The sequence below is a fragment of the Glycine soja genome, chromosome 20, assembly GCF_004193775.1.
Source record: "Glycine soja cultivar W05 chromosome 20, ASM419377v2, whole genome shotgun sequence".
NCBI lineage: Eukaryota > Viridiplantae > Streptophyta > Magnoliopsida > Fabales > Fabaceae > Glycine > Glycine soja.
The window spans coordinates 10,090,317-10,108,332 of record NC_041021.1 but is presented as its reverse complement, the minus strand read 5'-3'; the positions used below and the strand labels follow the sequence as shown (position 1 = coordinate 10,108,332).

The 18,016-nt window shown below is 29.3% G+C and overlaps 1 protein-coding gene and 1 pseudogene across 1 annotated transcript; one reads left to right on the top strand and one right to left on the bottom strand.

The window, feature by feature from the left end:
* Nucleotides 1–258: 258 nt before the first annotated feature.
* Nucleotides 259–5,657, bottom strand: LOC114402650 (non-specific lipid transfer protein GPI-anchored 2-like). Its single transcript, XM_028365302.1, has 4 exons — nt 5,110–5,657; nt 2,582–2,629; nt 1,539–1,622; nt 259–596 (listed from the first exon to the last, which is right to left on the bottom strand). Exons 1-4 carry the CDS (start codon nt 5,585–5,587, stop codon nt 460–462), a joined length of 747 nt encoding a protein of 248 aa, XP_028221103.1. The 5' UTR covers nt 5,588–5,657; the 3' UTR covers nt 259–459.
* Nucleotides 5,658–14,465: 8,808 nt separating this feature from the next.
* On the top strand, nt 14,466–16,017 carry LOC114403184 (annotated as a pseudogene).
* Nucleotides 16,018–18,016: the final 1,999 nt, after the last annotated feature.

Below are 18,016 nucleotides of genomic sequence, written 5' to 3'. Positions count from 1 at the left end.
ATGAACTCAATTTATCTGCTAATTCCATATTCAAATTGGACATTATATTAAAATAAGTGGTAATGATTTATATTTCTTAAGTAAGTAATTCAAAATTTAAATTCTGATTGATCCTTGAATATTTAATAAATAATGTTAGGAATAGAATATTCATCATTTTGTGTGACCTTTCGACAAAAACAAATTTGTATCAATACCATAATTAATAAAAATGACATTATACTTTGAAAAAAAAAAACAATACAGTACAAATCCAAAAAAAAAATGAATATCTCGGCGTAAAAATGCAGGCATGAAGTTCCTAATTAAAGTGTATGGCTCACTAATAATGACAGTAACAATATTGCAACAGTGCATAAAATTACAACAAAAGCTTTAATCAAAGTGGCTCACAACATACAAATAATGAGGAAATAAAATATCCACTAAAATAATGACACAGAATAAATGTGTGTAAAATCAGAAGAATACAGAGACAAATAAAGTGAAAAGGCCAAAAAAGAAATTAGTCAAAGCAGAAGGGTGAATGGCTGAAACTTCATTTTTGTTTTGAGAAGGGCTGGCAGCAGCATCCTCGGACGAAGGGCCTAGCCCACCTGCATGATTTTGTTTTCAATTAGAACAAATATGTAGGTTTTATATTAATTTTATAGATAGGTTTAATTTCTTTAACTATTGAAAATGATCTTCAATTAGAACAAATATTAATATGTCTTGTAATTACTTTTATTGGAAGTTTTTCAAGGAAAAGAAAATTGGTTTGACATAGGAAAATAGATAAACCTTTCCATCCCTTAACATAATATATGTATATATACTTGATCTTTCAATTTAAATTCAACTTAATTTTATAAAATTAACTTGTAAGAAAATATTATTTTCATTTATATATATTATTTTGATCATATAACCAATCGATGTCTAATCTTTAAGGCTTAGCATAAAAAAAAAAAAAACTAGTATTATTTCACGGTTTAATTATATTTGTAATCCTTTACATTAGGAGTCTATTTTTCAGTAAGTCAAGTTTAAAACTAAAATTACTTTTAGTTTCTCTCCCCGTGTCTCAAATTCTAGCTAAGGGACTAAAAAAATATTTTTCATATTTAAGGAATTAAGAAATATAAATTTTTATTTAGGGGATTAAAAAATTAGATTCTCTCATTTGATTGGCTAAGAATATAATTAAACCTTATTTATACTGTGTATTTTATTTGTAAGATCATCAAGGTTAACTCCTCTTATATTATGATATGATGCAATTCCTCTACTTGAATACTAGTTCTGAAAATAATTAATGAGAAAAATAATTATGTGTGGATAATTTAAAATATTTTATACAATCATTTAATCATAATTTATTGATCATAATTTATTGTGTATGATAAATTTATTAATTTTTAAAACAATTATTTAAAAATAATTTAAACAATTTATTAATGATGAAAAGATAATATAAAATTGTTTTACATTATTCTATACTTTCCGTGAATAGATATTAAATTCATAATTAAATGTATCAAATTCCAATGACATACCTGCAGGACTAGAAGCAGAGTTAGGACTTGAAGCAGGATTCGCAGCATCTGCATTTGAAGGACTGAAGGCTCCCGGTGCAATACCTTCATTAATTATATAGTTTAGAAATAAAATTGTTAGAACCGAGACAATTTCAAGCTAGCTAGTAGCAACTCCAAATGCAATACCTATATTATTGACTCTAGGTACTTTGAAATAAATTAATGTTTCTTTGAATTGAAGAGAGAACAACGATTCTATCAATAAAAAAAATTCAGTCTAAGATTAAAAAAAAGCTTCATCTTTAATTTTGAGTTTTCTTTTTAGAGAATCTTTAATTTTGAGTTAAAATTATTTTTTTTAGCAAACTCAATCTCGTTCTTTATATTAATTATTTTTATATTAAAAATATCTCTTATTAAAAAAATAAGAAAATATATTCACACTTCATTAGAAGAGAAAGAAATATTAATGATAAGAATAATTTTAAAAAAAAATTATAAATTTAAATAAATTTATTATTATCAAGTCAATTAATCATTTTCCATAATATTGATGAGTTAGATAATGAGTGCAGATCCTCTGTCATGTATTAGAGCAATATTTGGAATAATAAAATCTTTATTGATCAATTTTAACCTTAAATTATACACCTAATCACACCAGATTTATTTTATATAAAAGTTTATTATTAAAATGTTGCATCGGTCCATTTATGGATAGTATAGAAAATAAATCTGATGCGATGTGATTAGATATGTAATTTAAGGTTAAAATTGGCCAATAAAGATTTTACTATTCCAAATACTGCTCTAATCTATTGCAGAGCATTTACAATCTTAGATAGTTGCGTGTTATATATAAGAACAAAGGAAATAATGAATCATGGAAGAAGAAAAAACTACATGGGGGAATTTGTAAGAAAACACAAAGAAGGAAACTTTATTGCAAAATGAAAAAATAAAAAATTTTATTGCCAGAACTCTGAACTGTGAAGTCCGAAATAAAGCCAGAGGACTTTTCACCAACATTAGAACAAAATATAAACTGATGGAACACTTACTTGGACCTTCACTCATTGATGGAGGCAAGGACACGGGGACTCCCACAGCTGTCGAACAATGAGAAATTAAGAAAACAAAATTAAAATAGTTTTCAATATGCATATGCAAAAAAAAAAAAAAATTCTTTGCTCAATAGAACATAAATAATATAGACATGACAAGTCTAACAATTGATCTTTGGATAATGTAGATAAACCTAAGATTGAAAATAAACAAATATTTTCCTAGATATAAATGGCATCATTAATTAATTAGTTTGAAAACAAATGATTGAATGAAGTTATAAGTTTTTTTTTCAAAATTATGCATAATCTGTTGATGCATGAGTTGCATCCAAATTTAAGTAATTCGTTCATGTATCCGGATGTAATCACGACAATATATACAACATATATAATTTCAAATGCACAAGTTTAGTTCTGATTTTTTTTACTACCATCTCACTACAACATAATAACAATTTTTAGTTAGAAATTAGCCTTTTTTCAAATAAAATATAAAAAAGGATAAAAATATGTAGAACTAATATCTACTAAAAAAAGATGGAAAAAAAAGAAGTGGCATTAATATAAAGGATTGGAGTTGTTGTCATGGTTTTTATTGCTCCCACAGTACTATGTTACAATAGTGTTGTTATGGTTGGTTGATTGTGGAGAGGTGGTAGTTCTACGGCTAATTTATTGTCAATATGGGTAGCTTACACAGACAAACGACTTCTGAGCTGGAAATTATAAGTCATTAACAACCAACCAAAAATAATAAATGATAAAGTGAAAAAGGTAATTCTAAATTAAGTAGCGTTAATTATGATTTGAAAATATTATAAGTATGTCTTTTTATTTATAGAAATTCAACACAATATTAAAGGGTTTGCAACACTCACGTATATGTTCAACCAATCAAGTTAGACATCATCAATGTATTATTATAGGTATTTGAATATTTGTACCAAAATAACTAAAAAAAATAGAATCTTCCTAAACATTTTTTTAGGATATTAATTAAAGAATACATAATAAAAAATACTATTAAATATCATGTTGAAAATAAATTAAAAAATATAGTGTGGGTGTATTAATAATATTTTTTTTCAATAAAAATTATTTACTTCTAATCTTTTTCAGTTAATGCTCTGTCAATTATTACAAACAATGTTAATTGTTCATACTTCTAGTTTTAATAAATAACAAGTTACTCTGTAATCTTTGAAGCTCCATCATCATGTGTATAAATATTACACCTTAAAAAAGTATTTGTGTAATTGTCAGAATCGTAATTAATATATAAATAAATTATAACATGGTCACATGTGTATATTTTAGAAAGTATTGATGCTATGGTTTTTCTCGTCCATAAAGTTGCTATACCTCTTCGTTTATAAACATGGCCATAATTAAGTTTCTTAGAATTTAAATAAAATGATGAAATAAGAAACATAAGTCCTAACTCCTTACTAATCCCGTGTACTAGTCCATTTGAAGAAGTAACAAACTAGAGAAGCTTTATAAATTTTAGTACAGAACAGTTTTAAATTTTTAAGAATAAGCAGTAATATTTGACATGAAGAAAAATTCACAATGTTAAAATAAAGTTACTCCAAATATAATTTAGTTTTTCATAAAAAAATATACTTTAGTTTTATGAACTATTTAAAAGTAGTACTATCCTCTGTTCAATCTGACCTAAAAATCCTAAAAGAATTGGTAGGCTCACAGGCTCACATCGATTGCGTCGGTGTACATTATTAATGCACAAAATCTTTATGACTATGGCAATGTTTTATAGAACATCACACCCAACTTATCAGATCTACAGATGTAATTATTTTTATTGACTTATCCATCTGTGTAAAATTCTAATCTTTTGATGGATTTTTTTTCTAAATAAAAGACTACGGGTGTTTTTTTAATATGTGGGGTCAGAAATTAATTTTGTTTATGATGCATAATTGTTGTTGATATAAAAAATTTTACATGTAAAAATTAAATACAAGATTTTTCTCTAATTAAATAAATTGTTATCAATCTTGTAAACACAATTAGATCTTACACTATTTTTACAACTAGATCTTATATTATTGTATCAATCATTTAATTTTTTTTACAAAAAATTCTCCCTTATTAATAAGGTAATAATATCACATCATTAACAAAGATAAAAAATAAAATAAAATTAATTAGCTATGTTATATGAAAGATTAAAATCTATTCGGCTAAACTTAAGTGCTAATATTTTTAGTACATCTCTCAAGGTCTGACTATGACCCTTACAAGCAAAATCCAACTTCACCTTAAACAACTAGCATAGAACTATTTAGAAATTCATTTTATATTTTCCATGATCTACAATTTCAAACCATGGTTTAATAAATAAGGGATATAGTTTAATTGATTAAATTAAATATGTGAGTGTTGTTGACATTTTAATACCGTGTTCAATTCTTATGGATTAAAAAAATGTTTTAACAATAAAAATTTCAAACATAATAAACTAAACCAAGAACCATTGAGGAGATGTTGAAGCTTACCGGAACAGGTGCTAACAGGGGGAGTGGTCACTCCACAAACAGAAGGAAGCTTGAGGGCTTTGTTCAAATCAATTTTGATGCCAATAGAGTCAGGTTTGCCTAGCATCTCACACAAGCAAATGGGGTTGCTATCAACCAACCCTGCCAACTCAGGGCAGCACCCTTTGTCGGGCTTTGACAACTTACTCCCATCCTCAACATAGGTCAGACAATCTGACATGTTTGCTAGTGCCATCAAGCAGCCATTGCTCTCCGGGGCCGGGGCCGCTGCAGTGGTTTTCGGCACTGAGGTCGGGGCAGACATGCCACAACATGCTAGTGCGAGGACTAATGTGACAATGGTGGCCATAGTAACAATTGAGGCCATTTTGATGTTGTGATGTATTTTGATATTTGATATATATTCCAAACCCTTTGTATTATAGGATGATGAGTTTGGGAGAGGGAGTGTGAAATTCAGGGGTGTTAATTTTGGCATGTGAAGAACTGAAGATAGGTAAAGTTGAAGTTAAATAGGGGTTTTTTTTTTTATTTGGAAAATTCGGCCCTTAACTTTTGGTGGCTGAATTTAATGAATTTAACAGCTAACCAGAATATAACCTCTATCCTCAGGAAATTAAAGTCTTCCATTACTTGTTCCCAAAACCATGTGTGAACCAAAAATTATAAAGCCATTTCCACAAGTGAGTAATGAGGACGGTTGGAAATAGCTGCTACTTTTGTTCAATGTTTTCGAAATCTTACCAACAAAAGTCCTAAGGAGTTAAGCAATGTGAAAAATAATTTATTATTTTTAAAAAGTAAATATTAAATATTTTAATATTTTACATAATCTAGAGACTAATCTCTTCAATAGATTTTATATATCTAGAAATTGTACTTTAATAAATATGATTTTTTAATTCAAATGCACATTTTTATAGATAAAAATCAAATAAAAATTCAGAGGTTTAAAATAAGTCACAGTTAATTAACTAAGACTTCGTTGATTATTAAAATACGGCCAAACAGTGGGTCACAGGATACATCAAAAAAGTACATCCCACATTTTTAACACCCTCAATAATTTTTAACGTAACTCCAACATATTTTTTGGTTAGAACTTTATTTATAAATCAGTCAAGACACTGATAAAAAAAAGTTAAGACACTTATTAGCAGGACAAATAAATATTTGTTGCGTTTTTTCTTAATCGCTGACCTTGTTTTCTTACCACCTAAAGAGTTTGTTGCTTGCATCCATCAAAACATATGTATGTGTCCCTCAAGAATGTTGTCCACTAGTTTGGCAAGTGAGAGACAGTTAAGTTTAATTTGGGGTTACCTTTGATTTCTCATCTCTTCTGTCTTCTTGGAAGTTGGAAGTAGATGCGTCGTTGGGAGATGAAGAAAGCATTTATGATGCTAACCCATTGGGCGAATTAATTTTTGTCCATTCTGTGGATCGACATCACATGTGTTCACTTCTTTATTTGGTGGTATGTATATCCGTCATGTATTTTTATTTTATTTTATTTTGTTATAGTAGTATTTGTATTTGTTTATTGATTGGATAAAAATGTGAACACCCCTTTTTTTGGTTTGGACTAATGTTTTCTATATGTGGAAGTAAATAACATAAGATGGAAGTGAAATTGTGTTTTTAGAAATTTTAAATTTTTTTTAAAACTAAAAATATGTTTATCGTCTAATGTAGATAGACCTAAAAATACTTAATGATCAAACTTTATCATATGATTAGAAAAATAATTTTTTTTCTAAAGTAAAATAAGATATAAAATCTAAAAACAAACTCAAACTCTTTATGAATTAAAACAATAGAGAGAAGCACATAAGAAATTATGTTGGTTCATCTCAAACCTGAAACTACATTTAGTTCACCAAGTTTTCACTAATTTAACAAAGTTATAAGTATTTTTCAGTACTTGTAAGCTTGACTTAAACTCAATATTTTTTGTCCTACCAAGTTATTGTTGATCAACAAGATTTGTTGGAAGTTTGCATACTAACTAAATTTGTGATTGTCTTACAGAGGAATGCATCACTCACCACTTTTATAGGCTTTTCTCTCAAGATATACAAGGTGTTTTTGAGAGTTTAATATCTTTACAAGAATTTGCACAATATTCTACAAGAAATAATGAAAGAATATGTTCGCGTAGATGATTCATGTCTTGCTTCTTCAAAACTTTTTTCTACATATAGTCTCCATCTTCAAGTATTCATCTCACAACGGTTGGATTTTTTACTCGGTTCCTCGTCTGAAGTCTTGAGTTTGTTTAAACATTTAATGTTTGTATTAAATGCACGTCTCTTTTTCATGCAAAGTCTATGCTGATAGGCTAGTGTGCCTTGTAGTGCAGCAATAAAGTCATTTCTTTCATCATAGTAGATTTACAACAACATAGCACGCCTTTTGATGAGTACCAACGTCTTCCAGATTGTGGACTTCATTTATTCTTCATAGGACATTTTTCTACATGAAAGAATATCAAACATAAAATAATAAATGAAAGTCTTAAATGCACTACTTAAATTGTATACTAGATCATCTTATGAATGTATGATCTAAAGATACAAACGCACAAATACCGATCATGATCGGAAAACATATCATACACAACTTTTATCATTTATATTTATTTGCATCTAATTAAAATAATTAGGAGTCTTGATTCTTCTTTAAGACATAAATGTCATTTGACTTGACATTATAGTTTTAATAGTTTCCATTGATGTCATGTATTTAATCAAGTAATAAAACATATTTTTAATACTTTAAATTTGGGTAATTATTTTTTTAGTCCTTAAAAAGAGTGCTTTTATTAGTCCCTCAAATTTTCCAAATGCTACTTTTAGTCTCCTCATTCTTTGTAATAATGGTGTCACAATTTGTGGCACTTTTACCGTCATAAATGTTTTTAAAATGATTTGTGAAAGTTTAAAATCACCAGATGTAAAAAATCACAACAATTTCACATTCATGTTTCTATTTTTATTCTTTAAAATTGTTAGAATATATACAAAACAGTCAGCAGACCATACGAGTAAAATATTTTGATGATTTAAGATTGTCAGAAATTATTATTTAAATAAATAAATTTTTGTGGTTAAAAATGGCTACAAATTGTGAAACTATGAATACAATGAACAAAGAGGGATTAAAAGTAACTCTTGAAAAAATTGAGGGACTAATAAAAACAATTTTTTTAAGAACTAAAAAAGCAATTACCCAAGGTTGAAAGACTAAAAATATATTTAAGCCTAAAAAATAACAATACTACTAGAGTTCTAGTTAAATAAATTATTTTTATTTTTTTTCAAACATCTTGATAGTGAAAACGATTTTCAAATTATATTATTTGTTAAGCTAAATTTTAATTTTTATTCCTCTACTTTCTCAAATTTACGATTTTAGTTCCCCTAGTTTTTATTTGTAACCTTCCAAATTTATGGACTTTAGAAATAATAATCAAAAGACATATTTTAAGGAATAACTTTTATAATTAATGGTTAAAGGATACTTGTAGATATTATCAATAACAATCACATTATAATAGGATTTGACAAAAATAAGATAATAGGACCCAGATGGGGAGCCAAGACCTGATAGACCTAGTGCTCAAAGCTTAAGATCTAAGACCTCCATAGTGTGAGTGCTTTCCTTTTGTCCTTTCTTATCCCTTTGATTAGTTTGTTTTCCATTTTTTTTTCCTTTCGAACTCTAAGTTAGGGAATTTAAGGATTTTGATGATTAATCTTATTTGGGGGGTTTATCATATAGATTAATCGATTAAAAAGGATAACAAAACATTATTTATGTAGTTATTGTGAGTTTGGATGATTGGGTGGCCATTAATGGTGTTGGGCATGTTGAAATTGAACCTTAGCTTGAAGAATCAAGTTTCCAGCTGACTTGAATCATTTTAATTGATTACATAGGTTTGTGATTGATTATTTTTTAGTCCCATGGGTTGTAACAATCAACGATCCAAGTTCTGTCGTAATTGATTGTAGTAAGGTGTAATTGATTACAACATCTAAAACTTGTTCTAGAGTGTGAAATTTGGAAAAATGGCTTCATGAAAGTTGTAGCCTTGGATGTTAGCTAACTAATGATTTTTTAGTAAGGTGTAATTGATTACAACATCTAAAACTTGTTCTAGAGTGTGAAATTTGGAAAAATGGCTTCATGAAAGTTGTAGCCTTGGATGTTAGCTAACTAATGATTTTAGTTTCACTTAAAAATAGTGTATAACTCTAAAAATGAGTGAAATCAGTTTTGGTTCCTTCTAATTTTAGATATAGAAGATGTTTGAAATAGATTTTCAAGCCAACATAGAATTTGTAGAAAATTGTCTTAGTTTTCTAGCAACATAATAATCAACTTTATAGGATTAGTACAACTCTAGATATCCTACATACACCCATCAAGGTCATAGAAGGATAAAGTAGTCAGCTCCTCAGATAGGAGGAGGATAATATGAGGTTAGCTCCTTAGATTGGAGGAGGATAATACAAGCTCATCTCTGATGAAATCCTACCTCACAAGGGCATTGGATAAAAGACTCTAAGTAGGTTGGGCCAGAGATGCAAGAGAAGACCCTAGGGATTTCATGAGCCTTAGGGTAGATTTCAGGCCCACGGGCAAAGTTTGAGCCCACTTATCTTTGTACATATTATATTAAGGTTTCATTATTTTTGGGCCTTATATTTAGGGCTCCATAATGTAGGTAGGGTACCCTTGAAATGTAGGATTTTTCAGCCCTTGTATTTTAGGGCACCTAAACTAGTTTTTGTATTAGGGGTAGTTTTGTAATTTCACATGCATTGAGTCAATATTTGATGTGTGTGTTGGAAAATAAATTTAATTGAATTGGGAGAAGCCCAATCCAATTAAATTGTATAGGTGGAGGTGAGCATTTGCTTGCTACACCCTATTGTCACATCATATAGTCACACTTTGTGCATGTCCTTCATGTTTTACATGCCTCATGACACCTAAACACACTTAGTGGATAATCTTGGACTTGATCTTGGATTAGTGGGCTGAAGCATAACTAAAATTCACTAATCATAATTAGTGAAAATTTGGCTCCATAATTTCAATTTCAAATTCAAGTGAAATTTGAATAGAAATTCAAATTTCCCTCCAATTTTGTGTGACACTTAGGCTATAAATAGAGGTCATGTGTGTGTATTTTTTTTCAACTTTGATCATTTGAGAATTACACTTCAAAGTTCAGACCTCAATTGAGGCATAAAATTTTGTGCTCCTTCTCTTCCTCTCCCTCCACTCATCTTTTTCTTCCTTCAAGCTCTTATCCATGGCTTCCTATGGTGGTGAGCTTCTTCTTGACTCATCTTCTCCTTGAAGTGACATCTCCAATCATCTTTCTTCCTTCTCCATTCCGTTGCCATGATCTTCAAGAAGCAAAGGACACCATTGATGAAGAAGATCCAAGGCATACAAGCTCCACATGGAGCTACATCAATCTCCTTAGGCCAAAGGAGGATAATGTGAGGCCATAGATAGTTAAAAGGTTAACCATATAATGCTAGAGTAAAATATATGTTAACAATGTAGTAATTATTAAAGATGGTTTTATGTTACCAAAAGTGCATGATGCATGTATGCATGTTTTAGAGTAGTTTGCATTGTTATGTTTTTTTCTCCCTTCAATTTGGGGAAAATGGGATTGGGGTTTGTGAAGGATGAAATTGGTTTTGAAAATGTGTCTGAAATTTAGTTTTTTTAGTTATTTATCAAAGTGTTGTAAGTCACAACACCATGCAAGGGTTTCCAATGAAGAAGTTTGGAATTCAAAATCAGAGTCATGAGATAATGATCGAAGAAGGAACCAAGGGGGGTTGAATCCACAAAATGTGTTTATTAATGGTTTACATTTTTTTAAAGCTAAAATCAATTATTGGTAATTTTAAAATGCTAGAAAACATCAACTTAATTTTTTTAACGTTGAAAGTAACAACTGATGGCAATGACAGTTTTGTACATTTTAAAAGATAAATAACCAAAGTGAGCTTTATAAAAGTTGAGGTACCAAACTAAACAAAAAATAAGATAAAATATCAAAAGTAGCATTGATGGGACTTTTACCAAAAAGATGCAATTTTTTTTCATATGGGAATTGATTTCAAATTATTACCAAAAACAGGATAAGTTGTAACATGTGTTACGACTTCTAAGTTAGAATTTATAACATCTATTACAGCTTATTATTTTTTTACTTTTTGTAATTGAGGTCATAAAATTTTTTAAAACTCCAGTTTAATTTTTTAATTTGCGACTTTAAAGTCATATATTTTTTTTAATCTTACAACTTTGAAGTCATAATTTGTTTTTTTTTATTAACTTACGACTTCGAAGTTGAGTTTTTTTCACCTTTAAAGTTTTTTCTCTTAGAATTATTTATTTATTTTTATTTTCTTTTTTTTTAAATTGTAAACAATTTTATTTATTTAGTTATTAAATAAATATAATATAGTTTCTATTTTTTTATGTTTCTCTTTATTTTGTATTTTTCATTTTATAGTAATATATTATGTTTTTTAAATTTAACAACTACTTTTATTACTAAATTATTAGATGTTGATAATAGTAAATTCCTTTATACAAAATAAGTAATATTATTTTCATAAAGTATAAGTTAATATTGTAACAAAATATTTTAATATATTTTTTAAAAATTTAGTTTTTTAAAATTAAATATTTAAAATAAAACAATTTTTTTTTAAAAAAATATTAAATAAAATTATGTTATTTTTTTTTTATTTCATTTACAAAACAAACTAAATTCAATAACATTATTAAAAAAATATCTAAAATTTAAATATACAAAATATATTAAATAAAATAATATTCAAAGATAAAATTATGTACAATTTTTTTTTAAAAAAATTGAAAGCAAAACCAAAGAAAAAATAGTTGGAAAATTCTAAAATAAAAATTTTAAAGGTAAAAAAAACTTATGACTTCAAATTCGTAAGATTAAAAAAAAAGACATATATGACTTTAAGTCATAAATAAAGAAACTAAAGTCATAATTTTTTTTACAACATTAGTTAAAAAAAGTAAAAAAAAATAATAAGGCGTAACATTTGTTATAACTTGTAACTTAGAAGTCGTAATACTTGGTACGACTTATCTCATTTTCGATAATAATTTAAAATTGACCCCAAATAAAAAAATAAAATAAAATTACACCATTTTAGTAAAAATCCTAGCATTGACTCAAGACAATAGAGGAAATGATGAGAGAGATACAAATATAAGTGAAAAGTAGTACAATGGGTCCTACCAATTCCAAAATTATTTCTCTTCTAACTCTCATCTTCCAAACACCCCGAACTTATTTTTGTGTCTCCAAAAATATTTTCATCTTTTATACCAAACAAGCCATTTGTCTCCCATTGTTTTTTAAAAAAACATTTTAGTCACTCAACTTTAAAAAAAAAACATTTGAGTCTTGTGAATGGATGAAAAAACATGGTTGAAAATAAAGATACGACTCTACCAAAGGTGGTCAACTAGAATCTCCAACATAGATTGATAAAAAGGTCAATCATATTTTCGAAAAAAATAATAACTCAAAGTTGGTGATACTTCACACAAACAACATGAGTACTAAACTATGACAATGGCTAGTGTGCCAAAGTCAAACTACTTAGGTATCATTTCAAAGTTATATGCACCATTAGATGAAGGGGTCTTCAAATCGTAGGCCTGCCATTTTTTCCTTCTTTTTCAATTTTTTCTATACTTTTCCGATTCTACCTTTCTATTTGGAAGAGAGATTGGTTGGTTCAGTGTTTATCTTCTTCCTTCTTTGTTCTTTTCCTTTCCTTCGATGCACTGCCAAGAAGCCATAATACTCACCTCTCACTTGAATCTTGTCTAAAAAGCACCATCGCAAGTTGGATCCATCCCTTTCCAAATTGAACCATCACAGGATCCTTTGGTCTATTAGATCTGATTTTAATTTGTTATGATGTGGGTTTTTCATCGGCTACGATGCAACACCAACAATTGCTCCTCTTCCTCTTGTCACTCTCCGCCCTTATTTGGCGCTTTCCACCAACACGTTGGAAGAATAAGTGTTCCTTGTGTTAGAGGATTGAATGTGTCGATAGGTTTGCAGTGGTTGTCACTAGGGGTGTTCTCAGTTTGATTCAATTTTTCATCAAAAAGTCACCCAAACCAAACTTATGAAACATGTGGTTTGGTTGATGCAATGAAGCATAAGGGAAAAAATGAGAGTTTTAACAACTCGTTAATTCGTAAGAATACTGAAGATAACTCAATCCATAAGAATGCCAAGAGGTTGAGATAGGGTTCAATTGCTCGTTGATTCATAAGAATATCAAATTTGCTCATAGTCTAATGTAAGTACCTAAAATTTGCTCATATATAGGCAAAATAAATCTAAATAAGGAAATAAATAAGTATCATATCTTCTTAATTTCCCTAATTAAATAAAGATCATATAATCATAATTTCCCTAATCAAATAAGTATGATATCTTCCTAAAATCTAAATAAAAGGAAACATGGAAATATTATATATTCTTAACATCACTAATTGATATATTTCTAACTAATGCCATAAATATGATGAAGATAATGATATCTTTTAAAAAAAAGATAAACATAATATATTCCTAGTAAAATATGCTCAACTATAATGGTTAAACCTAGACTACATCATCCTCTTCGAGATAGAGAACATTCGTCCTAGAATCATAAACTGTCACATTGTCAGAAGAAGCATCACCGGAATAAGGAATGAGGCGTTTAACATTGAAAACATCAACAATATGAATAAAAAAACAAATTAAACTAACATAAATATTATTATTTTTTCCATGTGGAATTAGTGTTTTAAATTATTTTGTAGGAAAATAATTATGTATGTATTATTTTCTCAATTAAATAAATTATCAAAGATATTATTCTATAAGATAAATTTTAATTTTATTTTATACAGTTAAAATTCTATAAATTAACAATGTCATGACCGGAGAAATTTATTAATTTAGAGAGTTATTAATTTATCGATAAATTAATAATTATTAATTTAAAGAGTTTTTAAGTAATTATACTGTACATACCAAACAAAAGGAAAATTAGTCTATGCCTTTTAGAATTACGTTGCAGCGAACCTTGAGACTTAACGTAAATTAGTAACTACTGTGTTCATATACATTGAAAATTAATAATGACTTTTGAAGTACAGTAAATGTAAACAAGAGGAACAAATGTGTTCAATGTATTCTTAAGCAAGTTTGGCATATATAAATTACATGAATGTGTTAGAGTATTCAAACCATATCTCACAAGATGGCTTCTCATCTAAAAGGTGTTGCAAAATCAACTATGTCAGATCAAGTACGTTAGGAGTTGTGTGAGTACAAGAGAGATAATCCTGCAAGCAGACAAAAAGACTTGCAGAGATGGCTTGAGGGAAAATTTGAGTTGAAAGTTAGTCAAGGAACAATATCAAACAGACTTAAGCGGTCAGATGATTGTCTCTCTGCTGAAATAGAAAAGGGAAGAGCAGAGATCAAAAGACACAAACCAGCAAAATATCCTGACATGGAGAAGGTTGTTTATGAGTGGTTTGTCCAGCATCAAGAACGTGTGAATATCACAGGAGAATTAATTTTGCAAAAGGCAAGAGATACAATGAAACTCGTGTACCCTCATGATGATTCGAATTTTAACTTCTCTATAGGATGGCTTGGGAAATTCAAGCACCAACATGGCATAAAGTCATTTCGTCGTTTTGGCGAGAGTGGGTCTGTTGATGTACAAGACATAGAGCAGAAATTGGTATCGATTCGAGAAAAAATTGATCAGTTCCCTATGAAAGATGTTTTCAATATGGATGAAACTGGGTTTTTTTATAGGCTACAAGCTGATCATTCACTGGCAACAAAACAACTTGAAGGAAGAAAACAAGATAAAGAAAGGCTAATGGTAGTTATTTGTTGCAATGAAGATGACTCTGAAAAAATCCCTCTGGATTACTGGGAAATATGCAAAGCCTCGTTGCTTCAAGAATGTCAACATGAATAGCTTGGATTGTCAGTATCGAGCTAACAAAAAAGCATGGGTGACTAGTGTGCTTTTTGATGAATATGTTCATTCATTTGACCAAATGATGCATGGTAGAAGAGTTCTACTTGTGGTGGATAATTGTCTAGCACATCCAAGAAATATTGAAGGGCTAAGAAACTTTGAGTTGTTCTTCTTGCCATCCAACATGACATCAAATATTCAACCTTGCGATGCTGGGATAATAAGAGCTTTCAAGATGCATTACCGTAGAAGGTTTTACTGCAAAATATTGGAAGGTTATGAGGTGGGACAATCTGATCCAGGGAAGATAAATGTCCTTGATGCTATCAATTTGGCAATCCCAGCTTGGACGATAGATGTTCGAAAAGAAACAATAGCGAATTTCTTTGGACACTGTAAAATTCGTTCAGCTAGTGACGTTGCAAGAAACTTGGATGAATCCACTTTTGATGAAGAAACTCAAGACCTCGAGACTATGATCAATCAATGTGGCTATTGTAATAAGATGGATATTAACAATCTAATGAACTACCCAGGTGAAAATGAAACATGTTCGGAGGTTTAGAGTTTAGAAGATATTGTGGGTACTATCATTGAGAACAATGCAGAGGATGGCGACGAAGATGATACGATATCTTTGGAGACTGTTACGCGAAAGGAAGCACTTATGGCGTCAAACACTCTTCACAACTTTATGATACAATACAAAAATACAACACCTGAGCTATTGGATGCAATAAGAAAAGTTAGAGATGAGCTCCAAATAGACTTGAACTTTAAAGGAAAACAAACAACTATTGAATCATATTTCAATAGAGTGTAATATATTTTTTTCAGTTTCTATGAATTATTAATTTATGATTTTCTTGGGACCGAAAATTATAAAGGGATCTCACGAAAAATTATTATCTTATTATTTTATCGACTTTTTCAATTTTTTACATTGGCCTAAGTCGGGACCGGACAAATTTATTATTTTAGAGAATTTATTAATTTACCGAGTATTAATTTAACGAGTTTCTACTGTACATTGATTTGTATATGCCAAAATATTAAAATAAAAGTGATATATAAAATTTAACACATGGATGAATTTGTTTCTTTTTTAATAAACTAGTTTAGTACCCGTGCATACGCACAGGTAAGCCGAGCAAATTGACAGTATAATTATATTCGTATGGCTATAACACTGGACAATATTATGATGTATTCAACTGGAAACTAAGTAAATGAGAACAAAAATGAATATGGCTCAAAAAATTTATGATCAACACGTGTAAACTAAATTGAAGGTCTACCATAATAAAACAAATATTATATAAAAACAGTCAATTAACAAATTCATAATGTTAGAGACATTGTTTGTAGGAAAAGCATGCCCAAAAGTGTGAACTTACAAATATTTACAAAAGTCAAAATAACATTGTACTTAATTTATAAATATGACCAAAATAAAACATAGTTAACTATTGGATTAGGAAATTCGAAGACAATTTCCATGCCAGATTCGAAAGATTGTGTTTCACAGAAAGTTTTCCATCCAACTCCAATTTTAGCTGTCTTTCTCTAGTGATTGTAAACAATGTGACATTTTGCAATGTCTTCCACATTCAAATGAGTGGACCCTTTGTCTTTCATAAAATAATACATATTGCTTGAAAGTCCTGATATTAAGAATAACTTTATGTGAGAAATGGAAGAAATTAAAAACATGGCAGATAAAGGTTGGCTGAATGATTAAGTAAATTACTAAGTAACTTACCAAGTTGATACAGGTAATTTTTTTATTGATTCAGAAGCACGTTGAAAGTGATCGAATTCGGCACTTGATGATATAATGAGTGTCATTTTGGGAACGATTTTGGATGGCTACTGGTTTTGAATATGGTCAACAAGAATACACTCTGACCATAATGGGTTAACGTCACTTGATGATCTCCAGTCAGTTGATAGAAATCCCTCAGCGCTATCTACCCTGATACAATGGTTGTGCCGTCCAAATCTTGGTTGTAGACAATGATGTGCATATTCCCATTTTTGTCAACCAAATGCCACTAACGTTCAAGCACGTCCTTCCACCTCATGGCAAATGACCTACTAACTTCACCATAAGTCAACATTTGAAATAGGTATAACATTAAAATGAGAATAATTGGTTGGTCAGTTGTACAAAATAATTGAAAAAATGATATCTTAAATAAAAATGAAAATGACAACAATATCATAATAAATGGTTGACCTATTCATTGACATGAACGGTATTTAAAATATCCTCTGATGTTCTTGTGATCTGCAACATGATGTTGGCCATTTCATAACACTTTCTCTGCTCTTCGTTCACTAATTCTGAACTCCATATATAGTTAAAAAGTGGACATGATTAAATGTTGACACATAAATAATCATTTAAGCATATTATTATACAATGATATAACAAAATTGACATTATTCTTATGTCACGATGAAAGCTAGTTCCTTCTTAGCCTTACATAAAGATGTACATCACACACCTATTTTCCATGTTCAATGTGCCCAAAGTTATGCATATTTTGAATTGAAACAAAACAACTGTCATACCCTAATTTCGTCCGGGGACCTTTGCTTGATGACATGCAACTTTTGTTTGGTCCTTGTGAGGTGCTTGGCACCCATCATTAGGCAATTTGTGAAATTCCGGGACATGCCGGAAAACAAAAGAAAATATTGATGCACAATCCGTAAGGCTCCGTGACACACCGGAAATCAAATGGAAGCATTGTTGCACAATTAGTGAGGTTCCGTAACATTCCGTAAGTCAAAAAGGGGATGAT

What these genes read in the sequence shown, in the direction of transcription:
- LOC114402650 (XM_028365302.1), bottom strand. Translation starts at nt 5,587, where the DNA reads ATGCCAAAATTAACACCCCTGAATTTCACACTCCCTCTCCCAAACTCA. An exon ending in CCCTGTTAGCACCTGTTCCG is followed by an intron (nt 2,630 to 5,109) that starts GTAAGCTTCAAC and finishes ATTGTTCGACAG; the next exon opens with CTGTGGGAGTCCCCGTGTCC. An exon ending in CTCTGCTTCTAGTCCTGCAG is followed by an intron (nt 597 to 1,538) that starts GTATGTCATTGG and finishes AAAATCATGCAG; the next exon opens with GTGGGCTAGGCCCTTCGTCC.